At 46.7% G+C, this 26,225-nt stretch overlaps 1 protein-coding gene across 1 annotated transcript; it reads left to right on the top strand.

Annotated features, from left to right (window-relative positions):
• Positions 1 to 3,129: 3,129 nt before the first annotated feature.
• Positions 3,130 to 22,334, top strand: IFNAR1 (interferon alpha and beta receptor subunit 1). Its single transcript, XM_027748857.2, has 11 exons — positions 3,130 to 3,250; positions 7,806 to 7,926; positions 9,450 to 9,634; positions 10,895 to 11,052; positions 12,817 to 12,964; positions 14,409 to 14,523; positions 16,609 to 16,808; positions 17,234 to 17,388; positions 18,191 to 18,344; positions 19,422 to 19,576; positions 20,653 to 22,334. Exons 1-11 carry the CDS (start codon positions 3,130 to 3,132, stop codon positions 20,878 to 20,880), a joined length of 1,740 nt encoding a protein of 579 aa, XP_027604658.2. The 3' UTR covers positions 20,881 to 22,334.
• Positions 22,335 to 26,225: the final 3,891 nt, after the last annotated feature.

Below are 26,225 nucleotides of genomic sequence, written 5' to 3'. Positions count from 1 at the left end.
TCAGAGCAGTGACACGATGGCAACAAAACAGAGATAAGGAAAAGGTTTCTAACGATGAAATCAGAAAAAAAAAAATAGAGGAGACATTGCCTGAGAAGGGAGATATAAAACAAATTGCATTGGAAGGGGAGGATACAACTGGGCCCTCCTTGGGGCTGCACAGGGACCCACGGGGGCTCCCTGAGGACCTTCCTTCCTGCACTTGTGTTTTTACACTTTTCAAACGAGATGAAATGCTGTGTGTGCTTCTTTTATCCCGTTCCAGAGTTGACATGAGAAGAAACCTCCAAAGGATGTCTCCTTTTTCTGCCAGCCAATGGAAATAAACCCAGCAGAGCCCGAGTGGCTCAGTTTCCTCCATCCCACGAGTGTTTGGGATTGATATCCACGGGCACCGGAACACACACGGCCTTCCCTCTGCCTGTGTGCTGGAGATAGAGCTGCTCCTCTCACGGCTCGGATCAACACCAGCTGCTGGTTCTTTCTTCTGTAACATCACTGAGGCAGTTGCATTCAAACCTACCAGAAGATAAGCTGTAAATGTTAGGGGACGTTTAGGTTAGTAAATATTTGTGCCGGTAACAAACGGGTGAGTGAGTTGCAGTTCACGATGGGGCCCAAAATGGTTACACTGAGGTGCGGTTACATAAATAACCTGCCCTTCAAATGTTTCCCTGTCAACTGTCTGAGCACGAGTAACAATTTCTCATGGAATAAATCTGTTTTCTCCTGCAGCAGCAGAAGCTGCCGTGTGTCTCATCCCCAGGACCTGGAGGGCACAGACCTTTGCCCACCAGAGTTTCAAATCCTGCTCTCTGGGAACATTGCTCTGACCACAGAGGAGTTTGGTGCTTTGAGGGGGTGGGAAGTGAAAGGTGAACCCCTGACTTTACCTTCCCAACCCCTGCAGCTGGGCATGAAAAATACGAAACAAAAAAGCAGAAGATGAGCTCTTCAATCTTATGATCAAACTTCTGGCTGCCAAAAGGGAGCTGGGTCCAAGCCCAGCTTCAGGGGCTGTGACACTCCTGCTGCATTTAATATTCACTGAGCATTCAATCAAACATTCCAGGAACGGGGCAGACTGCAGCAAAACACAACTTCCCTACACAGACAGTCAGAGAATCCCAGACTGGTTTGGGTTGGGAGGGACCTCAAAGCCCATCCAGTGCCACCCCTGCCATGGGCAGGGACACCTTCCACCAGCCCAGGTTGCTCCAAGCCCCGTCCAACCTGGCCTGGGACACTTCCAGGGATCCAGGGGCAGCCACAGCTTCTCTGGGCAACCTGGGCCAGGGCCTCCCCACCCTCCCAGCCAGGAATTCCTTCCAATATCCCACCTAACCCTGCCCTCTGGCAGTGGGAAGCCATTCCCTGTGTCCTGTCCCTCCATCCCTTGTCCCCAGTCCCTCTCCAGCTCTCCTGGAGCCCCTTTAGGCCCTGGAAGGGGCTCTCAGGTTTCTCTGGAGCCTTCTCTTCTCCAGGTGAACCCCCCCCAGCTCTCCCAGCCTGTAACAAGTGTCCCAGCTGCTGAAAGACAGGAATTATGTTCCCTCTCCATGACTCAGTGCACCTTCCTGATTTTTAATGGTATTTTTCATTAAACTGAGTGGGGCTTTTCTTGTGTGAGCTTTGAGAATGGGCTCTATTGTCCTTTGTAGGCTGGGGTGGAACAGCAGCAGCACAGGCAGCACAAAGGGAGGAAGGGGAGTGCTGTGGTTGGGGACTCCCCATCCCTGGAGGTGTCCCAGCTTCCATGGGGCTTGGAGCACCCTGGGCTGGTGGAAGGTGTCCCTGCCCATGGCAGGGGGTGGCACTGGATGGGCTTTATGGTCCCTTCCAACCCAAAAATTCTGGGATTATTACATAAGACAGCAGGTGGGAGCTGTGCAGCCTCTCACCCTGCCCTGCACAAACCACGACACTGAGCACCGACCCTGCCAGCCCTGGGCCACCAGCCCACACCGACAGCGAGATTAGTTTGTGTTCCTTGGTGCACATCCAGCACCCGCGGGCTGCTGAGGGCAGGGGGCAGTGTGGGCAGGGTGGGCCGTGTGGGCAGGGTGGGCAGGGTGGGCAGGGTGGGCAGCCGGCACAGCCCCGGCTCCTGCCCACCCCCGGGCTCAGCCTGGCCCGGGACAGCGCGAGGGACAGCCCCGTGTGCTGGGTACTGTCCTGAGCTGCTGCCCTGTCACCCACCGGGGCAGGGGGCGGTGGAACCTGGAAACACTCACAGTTATGGGGCTTTCCAGAGCTCAGTGCCCAACCTCCCTCCCTCTGCCTCTGCCGGAACTGACACCCCAGTGCCCTCCGGCACATGGGGTGATTCTTAGAACAGAACCACGGAACCCCAGACTGGCTTGGGCTGGGGGGACTGTAGAGATCATCCAGTGCCACCCCTGCCATGGGCAGGGACACCTTCCACCAGCCCGGGTTTCTCCAAGCCCCGTCCAACCTGGGCTTGGACACTTCCAGGGATCCAGGGGCAGCCACAGCTTCTCTGGGCAACCTGGGCCAGGGCCTCCCCACCCTCCCAGCCAGGAATTCCTTCCCAATATCCCATCTAACCCTGCCCTCTGGCAGTGGAAGCCATTCCCTGTGTCCTGTCCCTCCAGCCCTTGTCCCCAGTCCCTCTCCAGCTCTCCTGGAGCCCCTTTAGGCCCTGGAAGGGGCTCTCAGGTTCTTTTGGAGCCTTCTCTTCTCCAGGTGAGCCCCCCCAGCTCTCCCAGCCTGGCTCCAGAGCAGAGGGGCTCCAGCCCTGGGAGCATCCCCGTGCCCGCCGGGTTTGTGCCACGGGCTGTTCCGGGCAGGGACAGGAGTGGGACTCGACGATCCCGTCGCATCCCATGAACCGGGGACACTCGGTGACTCTGTGACACCTCCCTCTGTCACCGCGGGGCCCGCGGGAGCCTCGGCTGGCACCGAGGGCGGTCAGACCACCCAGCCCGGCCCGGCCCGGCCCGGCCCCCACCCGCCCCACGATCCGCCCCGTCCGGGCCCGACCCGCCCCCTCCGCCCGCGGCCCCGGCGCAGGCGCTGCCGGGCGGCCCTTCCGGCACCGGAGCGGGGATGAAGGAGCGGGGACGGGGATGGATGGAGGAGCGGGGACAGGGACAGGGACAGGGACGGATGCCGGAGCTGCGGGCCGGCCGGCCGGCGGTGCGGGGCGCTGGAAGGACGGCGGTGCCGGGCGGGGGCTGGAAGGCGCTGCTGTGGCTCGTCGTGGCCGCGCTGCCGCTGCCCTGCCAGGGTGAGTCCCGGGAGCCGCTCGAGGGCCGGGCTGGGCCCGGGGCTGGTGCGGGTCCCTGTCCCGAGCAGTTCGTGCCGCTGCCGGGGGGGCCGGGGCGGGGCCGGGTGTGCGGGCGCGGCTCGGAAACGTCGAGTTTGCGGGGTTTTCGTAGAATCCCGGACGGGTTTGGGTTGGGAGGAACCTCAAAGCCCATCCAGTGCCACCCCTGCCATGGGCAGGGACACCTTCCACCGGCCCAGGGTGCTCCAAGCCCCGTCCAACCTGGCCTTGGACACTTCCAGGGATCCAGGGGCAGCCACAGCTTCTCTGGGCAACCTGGGCCAGGGCCTGCCCACCCTCCCAGCCAGGAATTCCCAATATCCCACCTATCCCTGCCCTCTGGCAGTTTAAGGCCACCCCTCCTGTCCTGTCCCCCCATGCCCTGTGAACAGCCCCTCTCCTCCTCATCCCTCTCACCCGCTGCCGGTGACCGGTGTGTGAGGTTGGTGACCGGTGTGTGAGGTGTGGGGCAAGCCTGGTTGGAATCCCGTTGTTTTGCCCAAAAGCCGCCGTGTGGCAGAGCCCCGAAATGAGGAAACGAGCGGTAGGAGGGCAGGATGGGCAGGAGGGGGCAGGATGGGCAGGAAGGGACAGGATGGGCAGGAGGGGGCAGGATGGGCAGGAGGGGGCAGGATGGGCAGGAGGGGGCAGGATGGGCAGGAGGGGGCAGGATGGGCAGGATGGGCAGGAGGGGGCAGGATGGGCAGGAGGGGGCAGGATGGGCAGGAGGGGCAGGATGGGCAGGAGGGGACAGGATGACTCGCAGGACAGCACATTTGACCTCCTCTTCTGTCCTTGAGCAGCAAGAAACAACTATTGCACAAAACCTTTTGTTTAAAGGGGAAGTCGTATAAAATTCAAAGCGAGCAAAAAGGAGGGAGAGGGACTTTTGTGTGGGCAGGGAGTGACAGGAGAATGGGCAATGGTTTTGGACTGAAGGAGGGCAGGGTTAGGTGGGATATTGGGAAGGAATTCCTGGCTGGGAGGTGGAGAGGCCCTGGCCCAGATTGCCCAGAGAAGCTGTGGCTGCCCCTGGATCCCTGGAAGTGTCCAAGGCCAGGTTGGAGCATCCTGGGCTGGTGGAAGGTGTCCCTGCCCATGGCAGGGGTGGCACTGGATGGGCTTTGAGGTCCCTCCCAACCCAGCCCAGTGCTGTGAAATGATGCTCCACCACAGCCAGGCTGGGATGGAATGATGGGATGAAAAGCAGTCACTCTGCTGCAGTGACCTGTCCCTGCTGCTCTGGCAAACCCAGCAGGTCCTTCTGCTGCTCCTGGAGAAAGCTGTGGCATTCCATGGTTTTCTGGAGCCTTTCCTGGGGTCACATGTGCTGGGCCTCCCCTTCCTTCTGCTTCTGAATTTCTGACTTAAAGTTTCCACTGCTTCCTCCACACGTCTGTGTCATGAATGTTGAGCATCATGTGCTGCTTCCTGGGATTTCCCCTTCGCCATCTCCCCAGGGAGTGCTTTTTGTGTTGCCAACACTTGCTTTCTTTTGGTTTTTTTTTAGTACATTTTGTTACATAATCATTGTTATTTTCAACCGTATTTATGAACAGTATTGCTTTAAATATTTTGAATTAAGTAGTGCTGTTTGTTTATTAGAACAGTTGTGTGTTTATTTTAGTTTATTATAATTTGGCAGGGAAAGGAGGTGGGCAGTTGTGTAAAAGCATTTCTGCTCTTTAATCTCTTCTGTCCATAAAAGTCTAATCCCTTTAAATGGTTTCCTCAGCAACAAAGTGTCATCATGTTTTAAGTGAATAAACAGGAATTAATTTTAAATATCTGGCTTTTAATCATTAATAAAATAAACCCAAGGAGTCTTGATCTTAGCTATTACTTTGCACATCTGGTTACTGTCTAAATCATTGAACCTCTTGCTAATTAAGCAGAGAAATTAATTCCTGGTTAGTTATTCACTGGGATTTGAGAAATTAATTTGGGGAAGCAAACACAAAACTTATTGGAAATAGGGAAAGGTATGAAAGGATGGATGGGTGGATCACATAGTCATGTCTTTAGTATTGAGAACAAATGTCACGTTAAATCAACCTGAATTTCTGCTATTCTAAGATAAAAGGAGTTCCAGTTCCCTGTATTTTGGTTTACTGTTACTTTTGAGTCTGTATTTTAGATTTATATATATATATATATATAATCTCCTAAGCATGCTGGAGAAAATATTCTGTGTTAAGCTGCTCCAGGATGGTTTTTCCAGCTCCTCACAGTTTTTCACAGTTCCCTGTCAAGAGGGAAGGATGTGTCAGGTGGGGATCTGCCAATAATCTGTGGGACAGAACGATGCAAACATGTTAAATCCATGTATAACTGGGCATGAGGAGCTCAAGTGCTTTGAAAAGCAGGTGTAGGGTTGAGAAATATCCTGACAAACGGGATAAATCCTCCAGGAAACAAGTGCAGGGCCTGGGCAGGGCTGTGAGAGGATGGTAAAGAATGGTCAAAATATCACTTCTGGCAAAAAACTTCTACACATAAAGTCCAAGACGTTGTTATGTTGCATCTTTTGGGGTTTCTTTGTGCTTGTCTGTAGAAACCCCCAAAGGTATTGGGGCAGTGCTAATTAGAAGGGAGAGGTTGTGTCTCTTATAAATTAGACTTGATGAATTAATTTCAGATGCATTATTCTGATTTCTTTTTTTTTTAACACTGCTTCAAGCAAGTTCAGCCATTTGGAAAGAATAGAAAAGAGAGCAATAAAATTCCTTCAGGAAACTGGAAGTTTGGCTTAGAAGGAAAACCTAAAGTGTTGTTGCTGCCATTCGGTTTTCTCTTCGTCGTGAGTCATATTTAATGTAGTTTTGAGATATGTCTGACATAAAAATGAATGTGCTTTAATAACAAGAGGCAGAAAGGAGAGGGGGTGGAACTGGATGGGCTTTGAGGTCCTTCCCACCCAAACCATGGGTGGGGTTCCATGGAGTCCGTAATGAATTTATGTGATGGCATTAAAGTTTCTGTTTTACTCCATATGAAGTTCTGACTTTTGGTTAGAACACGGATCTTGACACAGTTTTCTTCCATTTTCCCAGACTTCCTTTTCCCTCCCTGATAAATATCGTTGCAAAGCTTCCTTCTGCGTGGGAGTTAGGGGTTTGAAAATGGGAGAAGGATACTCCGAATATTTGATTTTCCTGCCCAAGGCAAACAAAAATAAGAGTCTTAAAAATGCAGTTGTGTTGTTGTCAGCGCTGGAGCTCTGCAGGTGCCCTCGTTGTCAGAAGCTTTTTGGCTGAACTGCTGCTTCTGCTGCACAAATATCTGCCAAAAAAAAAGAAGTTAAAAATCAGTGATGTCCTTTGCTTTCTTATTTTCTGGTCAAATGCACCGTGGCGTCCTCTGGGTTTGTCTTACTCTGTCAGAAGAGGAACAAATTCGTGCCCTGTGGAAATAAATCCTGGAGTGGGACCCACGAGGTTTTATGGAATCATTTTGCTTTCGAGTTTTCTCTGCCTTCAGGAGCTGCTTCCAAAAATCCAACAATCTGTTGGTGCCACTTCATTCTCCAGAAGGGCTTTGCAGACTTGAGTTTGATAATTGGCTTTTCCACACACGTTTTCCTTTTTATGAAGAGAATTGGTCGTGTTTTATACATGGTAAAGGGGATTGGACTGTGGAATGGTTTTTGCAGTGAACCCTAAAATCAAATTCAGGATAAGCCGTTGGGTGGCCAGGCAGACTTTGGCTGCCCAGGGGAAAGAGGATTTCCTTGTTCTGATTTCTTCTTGGCATAATCAGACGTTAGACTGGTGTCAAAGAGCAGGTCAGGGGTTTCAGGCAGGTTTGCAGAAGTTGCAGCTGTTGGGAAGTGATTGATGATGTGACACAGAACAGGCAGGAGGGAGAGTCGAGTCCAGAAGGTGCCTTTTGTTTTTGTTGTAGTTGATTTTGTTGTGGTTCGTTTTGTTTAAAGTATTTTGCCGTGTTTTATTTTTGGTTTTTAAATTGTTGCATTTTGTTTTGCCGATTCTGTTTCTTCCCCCTGCCGTGTCAGAGATTCCCGGTGCAGTCAGGGGACAGGGGCCCAAATTGTCCATGGTCTGGCAGAAAGACTTAGAGGAAGTTTAAACTCCCTAAATCTGCACTGGGCTGTTTTTTTGAGGGGGGGTTTGACATCATTTTAGTGACTTGTGAGGTTCCCTCAGTTCCCACATATTCCCTGTGCCTTCCCACTTTCCCTCTGTACTGGAAAACATTCCAGGCCACGCTTTCAGCCCTGGTTGTGCCTTTTTAGCCTCAGTGCTTTTGAGCAGTGGTGAGAAATAATTCAAAATATGGCTTAAATAACCAGGGAAGTGTCCATTTGCTGACGTATCAGAGCAGTTCCTCCTCCCACAGTGTTGTTACTCACCCGTCCCTTGATACCTGAATTAAAAAATGAACAAATAACAATAACAACAGCAGCAGCCTTGGACTGTGCGGAGCTCAGGGGTGAAGTTCTGCCCGTCTGTCCGTGTGTCCATCCCAGTTTCGGTGTGTGTGCTGTGTTTTGCAGGCCAGGCCCCCCTGCAGAGCCCCCAGGACATCCAGGTGGACGTGGTGAACACCAACTTCACCCTGAGGTGGAGCCACCCCGGGGGGGAGCCCGGCCTGACCTTCTCAGCAGAGTACAAGTGGTGAGTGAAAACCAGGGTTTGGGGCCAGAAATTCCCACCCTGGTTTGTGCAGGAGAGCATTTTAATTAATGGCTTTGCTGCTTGATTACAGCCACTTCTGTAGAGCCCTCCTGCAAGCCAGGAAGGTCAAATCCTGAAACAAAGTGGGATCCAAGTCCTGGATCCTTAATTGGTCTGTGATTTATGTGCCAAATTGGACTGACCTGTGATAAAAACAGTGATAAACACACCACACACCTGCTGCTGATGCTTCATTCTGGAGGGGTTCTTTGAGAACATTAACTGGCACTCTTAGAAATATAATTTCTGTTGTTTATTTTTAATGTGATTTATTCTCTGGGGTTTTTTTAACCGTGGCCACACACACAGAGAATTTGAGGGAATTTTCAGTGTAGCTTTTGACTAATTTGTTCATTAATCCACATTTCTCGTCTGCAGGTTTAAATCCTCAGATGAAACAATTTTGGTTTTGTTCTTGCTTTTCTGCAATGGTTTCATATCCCAACATTTTTGCTTGCATTAACACATTCATTTGGTGATTTTTTGGCATTTTCCTGCAAAGTAAAGATTACAAAACCTTTCTAAGATAAAATTACTTAAATTCTGAGCGACCTGGGCTAGTGGAAGGTGTCCCTGCCCGTGGCAGGGGGTTGGAATGGGAGGGTTTTAAAGGTCATTTCCAACCCAAAGCATTCCATGATTCTGTAATTATGAATATAAACTCTTCTTCCTCAATATGTAAAGGAGAAACAGCTGCTTTTAGACAGTTTTATTTTAAAAAATAAGGAGACAAGGTAGGAGCTGAGGATAAACCACGACAAATTCGAGTCTGTGCCTCTTTTTTTTTGGTTCAGGATGTTTTTAATCTCTCTCTGAAATGTCTCTTTCTTAACTAAGGTGTGGATGTCTGTTAATGCAAGAAAAAAACAGTTTATGTAAAGCTGATTATTGAACTCCAGTTGTCACCTTTGTGTTTTTATTTCCCCCTGATCTCCATTCCTGGCTCCTGTTAAAATTGGGGGCTTTTTGCTGCTTTTGTGCTCTTTTAGGCAATTCCATCCAGACTTTTAAATTTCTTCCAATTAATTACAAAATCTTTGCCAGACTAGGATAATACAATAATATTAAGGATAAATAATTCTGTAAAAATTCTGATATAATTCTGTAATTTGGCAGTTCTTTGATGGTGTTTTCTGACCCTGTGTCTTCATAAAGCAAAGTGCTGTCAGACCTCGCAGGCTGATTGTTAACCAATAAATTAACAGTTTAAATGAATTAATGAAATGGTAATGTGAATTCCAGGAGAATTCCTGAGGAGGTGACATTGATTACACTGGGGATAGAACAGCATTAGTGGGGTGTTGTTATTAGAAGAAGAGAAAAGATAAGAGATTAAGAAGAAGAGGAAAAAAAAAAAAGAGGTTAAGAAGAGAAATAAAAAAGAGATAAGGAAGAAAAGAAAAATAGTGCCAAGGTTTAAACTGTGGGTTGGTGTTGATTTGGGGCTGTTTCCTCTCTTGCAGGTCAGAGGGCAGTGGAACAGGGTGGCAGGAGCTGCCTGGGTGTCGAAATGTCCCTGGCCCAGAGTGTGACTTCTCCTCTGCCGTGAGCGAGTACTATGACACCCACTGGCTCAGGGTGAGGGCTCAGAGAGGGGACCAGGTGTCCCCCTGGTCCAGGGTCCTGGAGATGGTTCCAGACCACGAAGGTACGAGCCCAGTGCTGGGGTTGGGGTTTGCAGTTCAATGTCCTTTATACAGCAGGGCAGGGGGGGATTGTGCCCCTCTGCCCCCTGTGAGACCCCCCTGCAGAGCTGCTCCAGCCCTGGGGAACAGCCCAGCAAGGACATGGAGCTGCTGGAGAGAGGCCAGAGCAGGAACCAAGAGGAGCCCAGGGCTGGAGCAGCTCTGCTGGGAGGAAAGGCTGGGAGAGCTGGGATTGTTCAGCCTGGAGAGGAGAAGCTTTGGGGGGAACTGATTGTGGCCTTGCAGGGCCTGAAGGGGCTCCAGGAAAGATGGAGAGAGACTATTTCCAAGGGATGGAGGGACAGGACACAGGGAATGGCTTCAAACTGCCAGAGGGCAGGGAAAGATGGGATATTGGGAAGGAATTCCTGGCTGGGAGGGTGGGGAGGCCCTGGCCCAGGTTGCCCAGGGAAGCTGTGGCTGCCCCTGGATCCCTGGAAGTGTCCAAGGCCAGGTTGGACGGGGCTTGGAGCAACCTGGGCTGGTGGAAGGTGTCCCTGCCCATGGCAGGGGTGGCACTGGATGGGCTTTATGGTTCCTCCCAACCCAAACCAGTCTGGGATCCCAGGACTGTGGAACAAACACGATTCCCACTGCCTGTGAGAGCAGGATGTGGTGGTTTCCTCAGCAGGAACATAACACAAGTCATGGAAGGTGCAATTCTGTCTTTCCTGGGAAGGGAGAATATTGTAAGTGATGCTGGTTTCGTAGAATCCCAGACTGAGAAGGAACTTAAAGCCCATCCAGTTCCCCCCCTGCCATGGCAGGGACACCTCCCACCAGCCCAGGGTGCTCCAAGCTCCTTTCTTCTGGAAATTTTCTCCTGACTTTGTGACCTTTCAGCAGTTACAGTGTAGTACTGAAACCTTCCCTCAGTGTTGGATTTATGGGTCTGAGCTACATTTCTTGCCTTTTTTTAGAATAATTTATACTGATCTTTACAGCAGATTTTGGAAAACATTTGCTGCTAATGTTGCATTTTAGCTGCTTTTAGAACCAGGTCGTGGTGGTTGGTCTTTAGGTTGGATTTCTATTAGAAACTGCCTGAGAGCCATGAAAACTGAGACCCTGTGGGTGATCACTGTGATCTTGTTACTGCCTCAAAAGAATCAAAAATAAGATTCTGTAGGCAGGTACTGTGGGTTTATTGATGTCAGCTGCTTTTGGGGTGGTTTTGCTCCAGGTAGTTGTGCTTAACTTTGTTTTTCTTTCCATATTTCCAGCTCAGATTGGTCCACCAGGAATGGAGTTGCAGCCCACAAATGGAGACATAAAAATTAAGATTTCTCCTCCAGAAGCAAATCAGGGCAAAAAAATGTGGCTAAATGACCTAAGCTTTAAATATAATCTCGTTTTCTGGGAAAATTCATCAAATTCTCAGGTATGATCACTTTTTTTTTTAAATTTAGCATTACCAGAACTGTCAGAGATGGAATTTAATCGTACTGTAAAATGCAATTGTTTGAGTCTGCACCTGTTCATATGCAGTTTAAAAGTTGGGGGAGGTGTTTTGTTGGGGTGTTTTGGGTTTCGTTTTTGCTCTAGGATTAGTTTAGATATTTTGTGCCCAGAGTTTTTGTTTCTGTTAAATGCTGGAGCCACTTCCCAGTGCAAGAAGAAGAAAGTGAAACCAGCTCAGGTGTGGTGGGGCAGAGGCCACCCTTGGGCAGCAGGAATGGGAAGGGGGAGGAATTCCAGGCAGAGGGAAGAAGGTTTTACAGGGAGGGACAGATGTGAGGGAGGGGAGAGGGCAGAGTCTGAGTTGGTTTTGCTGAGACAGAGGAGCTTCAGGACAGCCCTCAGTGCCCTGCCCTGGGCCATGGGCTGGAGTTCATGGAATCACAGAAGGTTTGGGTTGGGAGGGACCTCAAAGTCCATCCAGTGCCACCCCTGCCATGGGCAGGGACACCTTCCACCAGCCCAGGGTGCTCCAAGCCCCGTCCAACCTGGCCTGGGACACTTCCAGGGATCCAGGGGCAGCCACAGCTTCTCTGGGCAACCTGAGCCAGGGCCTCCCCACCCTCCCAGCCAGGAATTCCTTCCCAATATCCCATCTCTCCCTGCCCTCTGGCAGTGGGAAGCCATTCCCTGAGTCTTTTCAGGTCTTGTCCTTGTGAACGTTTTCCAGCCACAGCAGACGGGGCCCTTCTGCAAAGATCGGGGTGGAAACAGCCCCTCGTCTTCTTAGGGAAATGGGTGTCAGTAAATGAGGGCAGGAGTTGAAGGGCTGTCTGTTCTTTGGGAAGCTCAGGTCACAATCATTACACAGTAAGGACACGGAGGGGCTGGAGCGTGTGCAGGGAAGGGAAGGGAGCTGGGAAGGGTCTGGAGCAGCAGGAGGGGCTGAGGGAGCTGGGGGGGCTCAGCCTGGAGCAAAGGAGGCTCAGGGGGGACCTTCTGGCTCTGCAACCCCCTGACAGGAGGGGGGAGCCGGGGGGGGTCGGGCTCTGCTGCCAGGGAACAAGGGACAGGAGGAGAGGGAACGGCCTCCAGCTGTGCCAGGGGAGGCTCAGGTGGGACAGGAGGAGGAATTTCCTGCTGGAAAGGGTGGTGAGGCCTTGGCAGGGGCTGCCCAGGGAGGTTTGGAGTGCCCAGCCCTGGAGGGGTCCCGGGGGTGTCTGGATGTGGCCCTTGGGGAGGTGGCTCAGGGTGACTGTGGTGGTTTTGGGGGATCCCAAAGGGCTCCTCCAGCCCTGCTGTGTCTCTGGTTGCACATCAGAGGGGGAAGTCACTTGTCCTGACACGTCCTGTCCCAAGGGCGGTCGCCGCAAAGCCTGGGAAAGCAAAAGCAGGGAGGTGGCAGAGGGAGAGGGGAATGTTTGGGGTGAGGGATGAAGTGTTCTCTTTTGTTTGCAGTGTCTGTGGGGTGAGTTCCGTGTCACGTCGAGCAGAGGCCACGATCCCACCCCACCTTCACGTGGCAGAGGAGCACAAAATGTTCCTTCCTCCGAGTCACATTAATTGGAAACTTCCCTTTAACGCTCATCCACCTCAAATATTGCCCTTTTTTTTCCTCTGTTTTAGCTTTTTTGGGGGTCTTTTCTGTAAACGGGCCGAAACCCTGGGAGGAAAGGTGATCCTTTCCAAACCCAGCCCCTGGGGAAGGACGGTCCCCTCAGAGGCTCTTTGTGGTTGTTTCTTCCAGCCCAGAAGTAAAAACATTTTTCCCGTTGACACCGTTGGTGATCTTGCACCAGACACAACTTATTGTTTTAAGGTTCAAGCAAATCTTCCCACAGAGGGCAAAGAAGGGCTGTTCAGCCCCGTTCGCTGCGTGAAAACCACCCAGAGAGGTGAGAGGAAAATCAGTTTGTCTGCAAATTGTGGTTGAATTTAAACTGTCACAAAGTGGGTCGGTCTGAGGCAACAAAAATGTGCAGAGTTGCCAAGTTCCTCCTCATTTTGGTATAAAAAAGCACATATAACATAGGACAGTTATTTACATTTGTTTTCTCAGTCAGCATAAGATATGGCAGTAGCAGAGTTTTAATTGTACAAAAAGGGGTTTTGCCATGAAGCAAATTTTGCCCATTAATTTGGAATACAGAAAGAGGCAGAAGTGCCAAGCTCCTCCTCATTTTGGTGTAAAAAAAATACATGAAGCAAATTTTGCCATGAAGCAAATTTTGCCCATTAATTTGGAGTACAGAAAGAGGCAGAAGTGCCAAGTTCCTCCTCATTTTGGTGTAAAAAAATACGTATAGCACATGACATTTATTTTTCTCAGTCAACATGAAATATGGCAGTAGTGGAGTTTTAATTGTACAAAAAGGGGATTTGCCACCAGGCAGTTTATTATTGCCTGATTAATTAATTTGGAGTGCAAAAGCTACTTTCTGCATTTTTGGAAAACTCTCTGTGTTTTGAATTAGTGGCTTTGAATCAGGAGGAAAGGGATGTTTTGGAGGCAAAAGAAAAGCCTTTTGTGCCCTTGGCACTAAATAAATGCACAGAAAGTTGGACTAAGCTTAAAAAATCCTGGTTTTACGTAATCCTTGGGGAATTGATTGCTCCTGGTTCTGGAAAAAGGCACCATGGCAGTTGGCCACCAGTTGCTTGGTTTGCATGTCTAAATTTAAATTCTTTTATGTACCTTCAGGTGTCAGTTTAGGTACTTCCAAATGTTTTTTTTCAGGAAAAAAATAACTTCAGGAAAGTCAGGTATAGATCAGACCTGGATGGGACATCAAAAATAGTTGGTGGATGGTACATCAAAATCAAAATTAGTTGGAGTAATTAATAGATGGTACATGGAAATTACTTTGTACAAAAATAATAAATAAAAAAGATACTAAATAATACATGTGCATTTTAATGAAATACTAAAATAATTAATGCACATGCCTTTTAATAAAATATTAAATTAACACACGTGTATTATAATAGATATTTAAATGATTGACACGTGCATGCTTTAATAAAGTATTAAAATTAAAATATTGGACTGTGTAATAAATACAAGTGTATTTTACACATTTTTTCCCCTTGATTTATTGCCAAAACAGTTTATTGCTGCTCATCTCAGTGTTTCTGTAGTTGAATTTTTTCTGAATTGATTTTTTTTATTAAAGGCTTAGTACAACACCCTGACTTTGATTTGCAACCTTTAGAATGAACAGATAATCTCTATATTTTCATTGTTGAAAATGTACCGTGAGAAACGTCCATTCAGTGAGAAATCTGTCTGTAACATCAATTTTTTTGGCTAATTTTGGGTTTCCTTTTCATTCTGAGCAGTGAACGACCTTCTCTGTGCAACAAATCTGAGAGTCCTTGGTTTGAATATGGAATTTCACCTGCACTGGGATAATCAATATGAACAACCCGTGAGCTACAACGTCCAGTACCTCATGTGAGTCCAGAATTCCCATCTCAGTGGGCAGGTTTTGGCCTTTGAAATGCCATTTATTTTATTTTGCCAGTGCTTTCTGGAAATTAAAATGAAATATTTAGTGTATTAATGAGGTAATTGGAACGTTCATCTGTTAAAAGGATTCCATAATATCCTATCCTGGAATTTCAGGGCACTGGGATGATTTTAGTAGTGTTTAATACCTGAGGGAAGGGACTTCTAAATGCTAAATAACACTTTTAGGAGCTGGGAAGCTTTGCTTTGTAGCTTTTTGAGTGTGAAAAAATTCGGTGACTAGAAGGGAGAAAAATGCAGGTGCTTGAGGTTTCAGTTGTCAACAGGTTTGATTTCTTCTGGTCAGATCCAAGCCTGGAAAAATACCTGTCCTAGCACATCAAAAAAACATTGTGTCACATCAAAAAAATCATATCAGGTTAAAAAGAAAAAGCATCACATCCAAAAAATATTGGATCACTTTAAAAAAGATCCTGTAAATATCTGAAAAATATTGGATCACTTTAAAAAAGATCCTGTAAATATCTGAAAAATATTGGATCACTTTAAAAAAGATCCTGTAAATATCTGAAAAATATTGGATCACTTTAAAAAAGATCCTGTAAATATCTGAAAAATATTGGATCACTTTAAAAAAGATCCTGTAAATACCTGAAAAATATTGGATCACTTTAAAAAAGATCCTGTAAATACCTGAAAAATATTGGATCACTTTAAAAAAGATCCTGTAAATACATGAAAAATATTGGATCACTTTAAAAAAGATCCTGTAAATACATGAAAAATATTGGATCACTTTAAAAAAGATCCTGTAAATATCTGAAAAATATTGGATCACTTTAAAAAAGATCCTATCACAGCCAAAAAATGGTATCACATTAGAAAAAGTCATGTCACATTAAAAAAAAATCTTATCACATAAAAAAAAATTGTGCCCCATAAAAAACTGTATTCTATTAAAAAAGATCATATCACAAAATAATTGGTATCACGTTAAAAAAAAACCTGTGTCACATAAAACCCAAATTGTATCACATAACAAAAAAAAAAACATGTCATGTCAGAAAAAGGTATCACATGAAAACCATGATATCACATTAAAAACATTGTGTCACATCAAAAAAAGGTATCACATAAAAATGATAATATCACATTAAAAAACTGTATCACATCAAAAAAAGGTATCACATGAAAACCATAATATCACATCAAAAAACAGTGTATCACATCAAAAAAGATATCACATGAAAACTGTAATATCACATTAAAAAACTGTATCACATCAAAAAAAGGTATCACATGAAAACCATAATATCACATCAAAAAACAGTGTATCACATCAAAAAAGATATCACATGAAAACTGTAATATCACATTAAAAAACTGTATCACATCAAAAAAAGGTATCACATGAAAACCATAATATCACATCAAAAAACAGTGTATCACATCAAAAAAAGGTATCACATGAAAACCATAATATCACATCAAAAAACATTGTGTCACATCAATAAAAGGTATCACATAAAAATGATAATATCACATTAAAAACCTGTATCACATCTAGAAAAGGTATCACATGAAAACCATAATATCACATTAAAAACCAGTGTGTCACATCCAACCCCACCCTGTCAAGACCTGGCTCTGTAAAGCTGTGTCCTGACCTGCAGCTGTCCCCCAAACACTGTGGTTGGTGCCTCAGTGAAGGGGAGACATCCCTCAGGGATTCCTTTGGAATTCTTCTGGCTGCCGGAGGAACAATCGGCTCCGTGGAACGCGCGGATTTTAATTGGGATTTAAGAACTTGTGCCTGACATTTACAGTAAATATCCTGGCAATAGCAGTGTATAATCTCCCTCGAGGCTCCATTAGAGCACGGGTTTGTAACTCCTGCCCCACTCCTCTCCCTCGTTTCACTCACAAATGTCTCCTGCTCAGCAGGTTTTTCCCTCAGCAGGAGCCGCCCCTTCCAGAGCCAGAACAACCCCTGGGGCACAAACAAATCTGCTTTTTGGTCCCGAGACTTCGAGGACCTCACCCCAAAACTCCCTGAATTCTGTCTTGCAGTGGGTACCTGAAGAGGCTCCATGAGGATCACTCTGGGAAGTGGGTGGCTGTCCCTGGCTGTGGGAACGTCACCGGCACTCGGTGCAACGTCTCCTCTGCCATCACCACCACGGGGTTCTACTACCTGCGTGTGCAGGCCAGGGCTGGGCACAACAGGTCCTGCCTGTCCACTGAAGTCAAAGTAGATCCTCTGAAAACAAGTAAGGAAACGTGTTTGCTGAAATTTCCCTTTCTCAACAACTGGCCCCCAGTGCCTTTATTGACTCCCGGGGGGATGGAGAGGGGCTGGGGACCAGGGGTGGAGGGACAGCACACAGGGAATGGCTTCCCACTGCCAGAGGGCAGGGATGGATGGGAGATTGGGAAGGAATCCTTCCCTGGGAGGGTGGGGAGGCCCTGCAGAGGTTGCCCAGAGAAGCTGTGGCTGCCCCTGGATCCCTGGAAGTGCCATCCAGCCCAGACGGAAAAATAATCGAAATATTTGTCAGGACTTGAGATTCTGGGTAAAGGTGTGAGGTTGGACTTTTAAATATGTGTTTCTTAAAAATTATCGTAGGTTTCCATGGCACTATTTTGTGCAGTATTTTTAAAGTTGTATTTTTAGTCTTGTTTTCGTTTTTTTCAGATGAAATTGGCCCTCCTGGGCTGAAGGTGGACATCAGTGATACTTTGCTCCACATCCAGATTTCTCCTCCGGGGGGACCTGAGGGTGAAGCCATGAGGAACAATTATGTCCTGTCCTACCGGATTCTGTACTGGAGGAATTCATCAAGTGATGAGGTTTGAACTGGTTGACAAATTTGATGCACAGCCATAATAAGTGTTTATGACTTAAATCCCGAGTCTCAGTTCTCCTCAAGAAGCTTCTTTTCAAGAGAGGCACAGATATGATGTATCAGTCTGAAAAAAAGACAACTTGTTGGGTTTTATGCTGAAAGATTCTTTTAAAAATCTGATCAAGATGATTTTATCACACAGTGAGTCAGATTTTTATCTCTTTCCATGGATGGGGCCGTGTTTAATCTAAGCTGGGATGTAAAAGCTCCGTGTATCATAAAGCCATGAAGTCCTGTGTGCTTTTAGCTCACAGTTTAATGGGTCTTTCCATATTTAAATACTTCTTACAGTAAAATATTTTACAGTAATGGCTAGAAGGTGGAGGAAGAGAAGGGAACCAACTGCAGCAGGAAGGAGTTTCCTGTTGCACAAAGCTCGGAGCTGTGAAGTTCCACAGTGGTGGAAGCAGTTGGTTCTTGCCAACGAGTGTTTCCTGATTTTTCCTTGGGAGATAATTGGGTGGTTCCTTTTATTTGATTTAGTCTGAGTGCCCTGGGAGGTGCTGGAGTCACCAGTGTCCCAGAGGCACCTGGGTGTGGCCCCTGGGGACGAGGTTCAGGGGTGCTGGGTGACAGCGGGACCGGGTGAGCCCGAAGGTCTCTCCAAACCTTGATGGTTCTGGGGTTCTGTGGTTGCAAAGACGTTTTGCAGAATGACTTCTGCATCAGAGGCCGTAATTCTCACCTGGCTGGGTGATTCTTGTGCCGTTCATGTGCACCTTGTTCTCCCATTTTTGGCTTTTCAGGAGGAGGCCAAAGTGAAGGAGACAAAACAAACGGTAGCGACGATCCCCGACCTGGCGCCCGAGACCCTGTACTGTGTCAAAGCCCAGGCCTTCTCAGAAGCTTACAACAAGAGCAGTGTTTACAGCCAGGAGGAGTGCATCCAAACCCCTGGAGGTAGGGGAACCTTGGGAATTGATCCCCCTCTGCAGGTGGGATTGCTGACCCTTCACGGGCCTTTGCAGCTCTCACGAGTTAAAAACTCTGGGCAGGAAGAGCTCACACCTCGCTGGGCAGAGAGCTTGAATTCCCAGTGCCTGTAAGATGGTTTTAGGAATCACTAAATGCCCTGTTTTCAGGAATATTTTGTTCTTGGAATGTTCACAGTTCTCCTGTGAATGAATTTTAACAACTACTGTGCTGCAGTGTGAGGAGACAAATCATCCGGCCCGTTGGAGCCCAGAGCTCACCTTGGTGCCAAGTGAGGCTGGGTGGATTAACACTCCCTCAGAACAGAAGAGCAAGTTTTATGGTGAAGATAATTGGCCAAATTAAATTTTATTAACACTAGAAAAATTGCTACATATCCAAACTTTTAAGAAAATGTAATAACAGTGATGCTCCTGCACATCATAAGCCTTTAGGATTCATTTATACTATGGTCCTGCTTTATCTTTATCAAGCCTTAAACAACCCAGATGTTGCTTTTTTTACCTTCATTAGATAAATTCTTTAATCTATTTTGCTAGTTATTAGTCTTCCCATATCCTTCTATTTTAATGAGCTTATTTAAGCCCAAGCAGTACATTCAAGGCAGATCATGCCCTGCCTTTCCCACATGTTCTTACATCCCAGCGTGGAAATCTTTCATTCTTTGGTCACAAAAAGAGACCTGATTGTCTATAATTCTGGTTGTTTGTAGAGTGTCTCCTGGTATCTGTTAATTTTAGTATGTTCAAATGTGCTTCAGCTTATTACAGATAGGCAGAGAATCACAGAATGGTTTGGGTTGGAAGGACCTTAAAGCCCATCCAACCTTGATTGTTCTGTGTTCTTGTATTTGATAATTTTTTTCAGTAAAATTCTCTAAGGCATTGGAATGGCATCAGTTTTCCATGCTCACCATGGCTGGTGCAGCACTGTAGAAATGCAGAATTATTGTGATAATCCTGCAGCAGGTTTGGGGCTGATCTGTTCTTTAACCCTTGGTGCTTACGAATACCTGGGCTGAATGGTTTTTATTCCTCTTTTTAGCAAAAGCTTTCCCTCTGATCATTTTAGCCACGTTCATGGCTGCCCTGTTTGCTGTCCTGCTCGTGGCCCTGCCCCTGGTGTTTGTGCTCTACAAAGCCTACAGCAAGATCAAGTACGTGTTCTTCCCATCCTGCCAACCTCCTCTGAACATCGAGGTGAGCTGACACTCCTCTTTCATGGAACAGATTATTCTGGGGAAAATGAACCAGAAATGTTGTGGACAGATGGTTCTCTGTTATCCTGGTCTTATGGAACACCTGGGATCTTATGGGAACGCCAGGATGAACTGGAGAGGTTTTGACAATGGTTCTCCACAAAGGCAGGGCTTGTCTCCAGTTTCCACCTCCAGTTTCCAGATTTTCCTTCAGTTCTTGTGTGGCCTCCTGAGGCTCTAATCCATGAAATATTGCAATTCTGTAGGTGATTGGCAACTGTGAGCATAGCAAATGAGATATGGTTAATGTTTGAGTTGTTTAGTGTTTGATTGTATGAATGGGATGGTGAGGTGGGGGTCGGGCTCTGCTGCCAGGGAACAAGGGACAGGAGGAGAGGGAACGGCCTCCAGCTGTGCCAGGGGAGGCTCAGGTTGGCCAGGAGGAGGAATTTCCTGCTGGAAAGGGTGGTGAGGCCTTGGCAGGGGCTGCCCAGGGAGGTTTGGAGTGCCCAGCCCTGGAGGTGTCCCAGGAAGGCCTGGCCGTGGCACTCAGTGCTCTGGGCTGGGGGACAAGGTGGGCATGGGGCACAGGGGGGATCCATGGGCTGGGAGGGCTTTTCCAGCCCCAGTGACTTTGAGATTCTGTGAACTAAACTTCATCCTAATTTAGAATTGTTGAACTTGGGGTAACAAATGGCCTATTAGAGGCAGAAAACCTCATGATGCTACTCAGCATGATCACAGAATCCCAGACTGGTTTGGGTTGGAAGGGACCTTGAAGCTCATCTAATTCCTACCCCCTTCCACCAGCCCAGGTTGCTCCAAGCCCCGTCCAACCTGGCCTTGGACAGGGATCCAGGGGCAGCCACAGCTTCTCTGGGCAACCTGGGCCAGGGCCTCCCCACCCTCCCAGCCAGGAATTCCTTCCTAATCACCACCCTCACAGTAAAGAATCCGAGAAGCCAGATCTGTACAGCTGTGGTGTTACGCAGAATCATTATTTCAGTTATTTAAACCATTACATAAATATTGTGTATGAATGTTCATCCCTCCCTTTTTTTCCCTCTCTTTTCTCAGGGGTTTGGAGGACAGCTCTGCACCAGCCCTTATCTGCCAACTCCAGAAGAACCAGTAGAGAATTATTCTATAATTGACTCTATGATCACATACGAAGGAAATCAGATCGATTGCAAAGACTACAAACATTCCAACCAGAGCAGTCGGGACTCAGGGAATTACTCCAATGATGACAACACGTCGGGGAGCAAAGGCTCGGCAGAAACTCTGGGAAAGGAAATCGTGTAACTGTGAGGAAAATAAAATGAATCTGTGGGGCTGGCACTTTGATAACACCTCTTCGTGATGGGAGTCACAGCCTGAGGAAGACACTGTGACTTCTGGACTCGTTGCCTTTGGGTTTCCAGATGTGCACTTGGTTGGTTGGTTGGAGATCACCGCGAGCCGCGCGAGGGACTCGTCGTTCCTTGCGCTGACGTGTCACCACGTGGGGAAACATCGACCTCCTGCCTGAGGAGGAGCAGATCTGGACACTCTCTGTACTTGAAGCTGATGATCAGCAGAGCCCTCGTGTCCCACAGGAGAGTTTGTCTCTCTCTCTCTCTCTCACAGAGGGTTGTGTTGAGCCCGGCGCGTGCTGGGCCATCGCCGTCGCTCCCAGCGTTGGCTCTCCCAGTGTTTACACAGGCAGGAGGAAATCCATGCTGGATACAATCCTAAGGACTTCTTGGACATTCCCTTCCAGCCCCTCAGGGGCAGTGCTTGTTGGTTCAGCAGGTCCAGAACGAAGTGCCAAGAGACCAAGAGTCGTGTCAGTGAGGGGCTTCTGAGGCTCCGTGTGGAATTCCCACTTCCTTGTTCATGTGTCCTGCTCCCCATTCCTGGAAGTGCCCAGGGCCAGGTGGGATGTTGCTCTGAGCGACCTGGGCTGGTGGAAGGTGTCCCAGCCCATGGCAGGAGGTGGCACTGGATGGGCTTTAAGGTCCCTCCCAGCACAGGCCAGTCTGGGATTCCGTGATTCCCCGTGTGCTTCTCCCACACACGGTCCCCCGGGCAGGGACAGGGATGGGAAGAGGCAGAGAGGAGCTTCCCTGGGCTGTAAAGGGAAATGTCCTGGCAGAATCTCTTTGATGGCTCCAGCTGTTTTGCACTCAGGATAAAAGCCCCAGCAGAGGCCCAGGGCCGTGCTGTGCCCGAGCTCCCGCCGTGGGGCTGCAGGTGAGGAGGCACAGGGGGAGGCACAGTCCTGAGTTAGGTATCCCCCCCATTCCTACAGAACCAAAAGTGCAAAGTATTTACTGCCAAATGGATTTCATTTAGAAGCAAAAATCTCCTAAAGAGGATGTAACTCATTTCTGTGATTAGAAGGAGCCAAGGTGAATTTAGAAAATGCCTTTTGAGGGTGATGAGGGTGTTTGTCACTCAGAGCTTTTCCAGCTCTGTCTTGTCTTGCCAACAGACTTTTTTGGGTACAAATGATCGGGATGTGCTCCAATAACATTTCAATTTACATACCACTGTCTGCTGGAGTTCATTTTTTTAAGTAGCTTATTTTTTTATGAAGAAATTGCTTTGGATTGAACTGAGTTTGAGCATCGTGGGGACTTTTGTTTATTCTGACAAGGAATTTTTTGTGTTTATATATCTTTTTTTTTAATTTTGAAGATGTTGCCTAACTTTATAAATTTAATGTCCTTGTGTTCACTGAAGAACATAATAAATTTTGCACATTTATTTCTTTATCCCTTTCTTGGTTCCGTGTATTTTTGATGAAGCTGCACCATGGAAGTTCCCAGGAGTCCTCAGTTGTCCTTCCTGAAAAACCCAACGTGAAGGATATCATAGAATATCATATTATAGGACATGATAGAACATGATGTCACAGAATATCATATAGAAATTTAATTAATGCTGGGAGTGTTGCATGATTTGGACAAATTCTATTTAATGTGGAGGGTTTCACTGTCAGATTTCAAAGCAAAGCAACCAAAAGTTTCTGAAATAGGCAGAATAATTTCCAGGCAGTGCACGTTTTTTTTGGGAACGTAGAACCAAAGAGATGCCAATGAATATATATATTTATGCTCTGAAGTTTGGTAATGAGAGGAGTTACAGAAAATCTTGTGTTAGCTCCTTTAGTGTTGCCAGAAGAAGCAAAAGCAGAGCTGTGAGATGGAAACAACATCTGATTGATAAAACATCTGACACTTGAACTGGAAAATTCTGTTCCTGAACACCTGAGGCAACTTCCTTCTGATTTGTCTCAGGTGAATCCAGGGATACTTGGGAAAGAACTTGAAATGTTACAGTTCACTCCACTTTGTTGTGGTGCAAAAAGGAACTTGGTGTCAATGGATTTTGTTCAGTTCCCAAAGTCCTCCTGAAAATGCAGCCCTGGGAGGGGTTTTCTTCCTCCTCGTTCAAAACACTCCCAGCAGGAGGAGCCTGGAGGTCTTTCCCAGCCGGAATGATTCTGGGATTCTCCTCCTGAATTTCTGCAGGGGGTGAGATCCAGCCCTGCCCAACTGAACCCTTCCAGCTGGACAACGTGGAGCTGGGTTTGTCCTGAGGGTGGAATCACGAGCAGGGGCACCAAAGTCCATGGTTTTAAAGCCAACCCTTCCCCCCGTTGGATCTGTGGGATAATTGTGATCCAGCTGCAGCCTCAGCGGGGGGGAGGAGGCAGAAATTCCCCATCCTGGGATTGGGAGCTGAAAGGAAACAACATCTGGGAATCATTTTCCACGTTTGGGCCCAGATTCTGTGACTTTCCCATGACTCCTGCTTTTGGAATGGGTTTTGGTACTGGGTTTTATTGGGGTTTATTTATTTATTTGTAATTTATTGGGAGGGTATTTATAATTTATTAAGGTTTATTTATGGTCTATTATGGTTTGTTTGTTTATCATTTATTAGAGGTTATTTATGTATTTATTTTCTACTAGGTTTTATTATTTCAGGCTCATCTACTTGATGAGTAAGAACATACAGATAAATCCATAGTAGAGAACCCCCTGGGTGGTAAATCCATGTGGGCTGTTGGATCATTTTCCTGAGGATGCTTTGCTGAAGGATAATTGTGCAGAGAATGTGACTGTGCTTTGCACTGACACGGTGTATTTGTATCTATTTATCTTCTCATCTTAAAATTATATTTTAAATTTCGTTTATTATACTATCTATATATTATTGATATAATATTTCTAAATATATTTCTAATTGCATATAGCTATATTGAATATTATAACTGATAATATTTATATATTATGTAATTTATTATTAAATTTATATATTTATTGTATTATCAATATATAACATTTGTTATATATTATGTGATCATAATATATAATTATATATATTACATAATGTTATGTATATTTTAAATGTTATACTAATATATATTTTAGATAAAATATATAAATATTTTAATATATTTTATATAATATATATAAATATATATATATATTAATATATTATATATAACGACAAAGTACTGCAGGGATATTCTTTAAGAATCCCAAGGCACCAGAAGAGCCACTTTTTGACAAATGGGATTATTTGTCATTGCTGCCTGTGACAGATAATCCAAACTTCTTGAAAACTTGCTGGAGTGATGGATCATTTCAGGTAAGTTTCTAGGAATGTGAGCAGGACCTCCTGCAGTTCTTCCAGCCAGAGTTCCCTTTGAGCAGTGATGGCCTTGGTAAATTCTTGGTTTCACCACAGATGGTATTTCCAGTCTTATTTGCCACGGAGGCAAAAAAACCCCCCCAGCCCTTAAAGCTGTGCCTGATAACTGATCTCCCATTAAAAGACCCACCTGCCCCTGTGGGCTCTCAGGACAAATCACTTCATCCAGGTTCTGGGAAAATACTTTGGCAAACCTGTAAACTTTGTGTCTCGGTTTTACAACAGAATCCCAGAGGTGTTGGAGCCGCTGGACAGCAGCTCTTGGCTGGTTTGCCCCGGACCCAGCTGGAACATCAGGAAATCCTGATCTGGCAGAAAGGGGCAGTTTGGGGAGTCTGCTCAGGGCTGCTGAACCACCTCCTGTCTGTCAGGAAGTGCCAAATGACTGTAATTAGTAATTACCCCCAGTGAGAGCAGCACAGCTGTGGTCGAGGTGCTGGGGAACCAAAGAACTCGTGCCTGAGCAGGGTTTCCTCCTGCACTCACCAAGCTGGGAAAGTCCTGGCCTTTTAACTCCTTTCCTCTTTCCTGCAGTTTCCAGCATCCCAGAAACAGCCTCGGAATTATCCCAAATCCGACCCCGTTGTCTGGGTGATGCCCTTTCCCTGAGGCAGCAAAAGCAAAGCATATTCTGAACAAAAATGGTGTCAGGGGCAGCTTTTTTAGCTTTTCGGAGCCGCCTTCCCTCTCCTTCCCTGAGGGATTCCTTTCCATCCAGGGATGGGCTCTCTGGCGGTACCTGATGCCTTGAGCTCCCTCTGCTGACCTCGGAACAGCAAATTAAGGACCAGCTCCATCAAAGTCTCTTAAAAAGAGACTGATTTCAAATTTAAATACCCAAACTAGGCAGGAATTTTGTGCCCCAATCCTTAGATTCTTGCCTATATTCCATACCTACATATTTCTGAAGGACTGGCTGTGGAGTGAAGCAAAGCTGTTATTTAAAGTATGTCACAGTACTGATTATTTTTTTAAATTTTTTGTCCTTCTAGAATTTCACATGAGAGTCGAGGTTGGTGTATAAATGTGTCATTTGGTTTAAAAACACCTCTTTTTAGCTACTGACTTTGGAAAGAAACCTATACCTATACTTTATACTTTATACTTATACCTATAAGCTATACCTATACTTTAGGTATAGCTCTGCACACAAATACCATAAACTACACCAAGGTGGTTGTCATTATTATTATTATTATTATTATTATTATTATTATTATTATTATTATTCTCTAATACCAACCACAGATATTTGTCAATTATTTGAACACCACGTGGCTGCTTTGGGCCCACGTGGCCAGTTCTTATCCTGACTCATAAGACTTTTGGTTCCTTAATGGCTCCTCCAGAGTTGTTTCTTTGAGGATTTGCCCTGAGGACTCTGATATTTGGAAATAAATGTCCAAAGTCCATTCCCTGCAGCAGAGAATCCCCGAGTCCTGCACATTTAAACTGGGTCAGACACATCCCACAACCATTAAGGTTGGAAAACACCTCTAGGACCGTGACCCCACCACCTCCCTGGAGGTAAAACACCCCCGGGAAATTCCATGGTTGGAAAGCTGAAAAGTCTGGAAGATGGTGGTGGTTTGGTGTCTTTCCCCTGTGGGAGGGATGAAACATTTATAGTCCTTTTAAACTCATGTTGGCATTGAGACTGTAAATGTATAAATGGGACACAATCTAAATTCTTCTCCAAATCCAGCCTGGATTTCCAGCCCCAGGAAGCAGCTGCTGAGTGGACTCTCCTTCCCCCTGCCTGTCTCAGTCACTCCTGGCTGTCCATGTTTATAAAACGAGGAGCATCCACCTCCTCTCAGTTCTGCCAAGTTCCTTGCCTGGGTCACAGCAAATTTCCTTTCACACCTTCCTCACAAACTGCCTTTTTTTTTGTTGGGAGGCCCCTGGTGACCTCCTAAAAGCTCGTTGGCTTTGCTGCTGTG

The sequence above is a fragment of the Pipra filicauda genome, unplaced genomic scaffold (assembly GCF_003945595.2).
Source record: "Pipra filicauda isolate LSUMZ 115617 unplaced genomic scaffold, ASM394559v2 scaffold677_size160692_pilon, whole genome shotgun sequence".
Taxonomy (NCBI): Eukaryota; Metazoa; Chordata; class Aves; order Passeriformes; family Pipridae; genus Pipra; species Pipra filicauda.
The sequence above is the reverse complement of the archived record's forward strand: the minus strand, read 5'-3'. Positions and strand labels throughout refer to the sequence as shown.

Excerpts from the sequence above, each read along its gene's own strand:
- IFNAR1 (XM_027748857.2), top strand. The coding sequence starts at position 3,130 with ATGCCGGAGCTGCGGGCCGGCCGGCCGGCGGTGCGGGGCGCTGGAAGG. Across the intron at positions 11,053-12,816 it reads AAAATTCATCAAATTCTCAG|CCCAGAAGTAAAAACATTTT; the intron begins GTATGATCACTT and ends TGTTTCTTCCAG. Across the intron at positions 19,577-20,652 it reads AACCTCCTCTGAACATCGAG|GGGTTTGGAGGACAGCTCTG; the intron begins GTGAGCTGACAC and ends CTCTTTTCTCAG.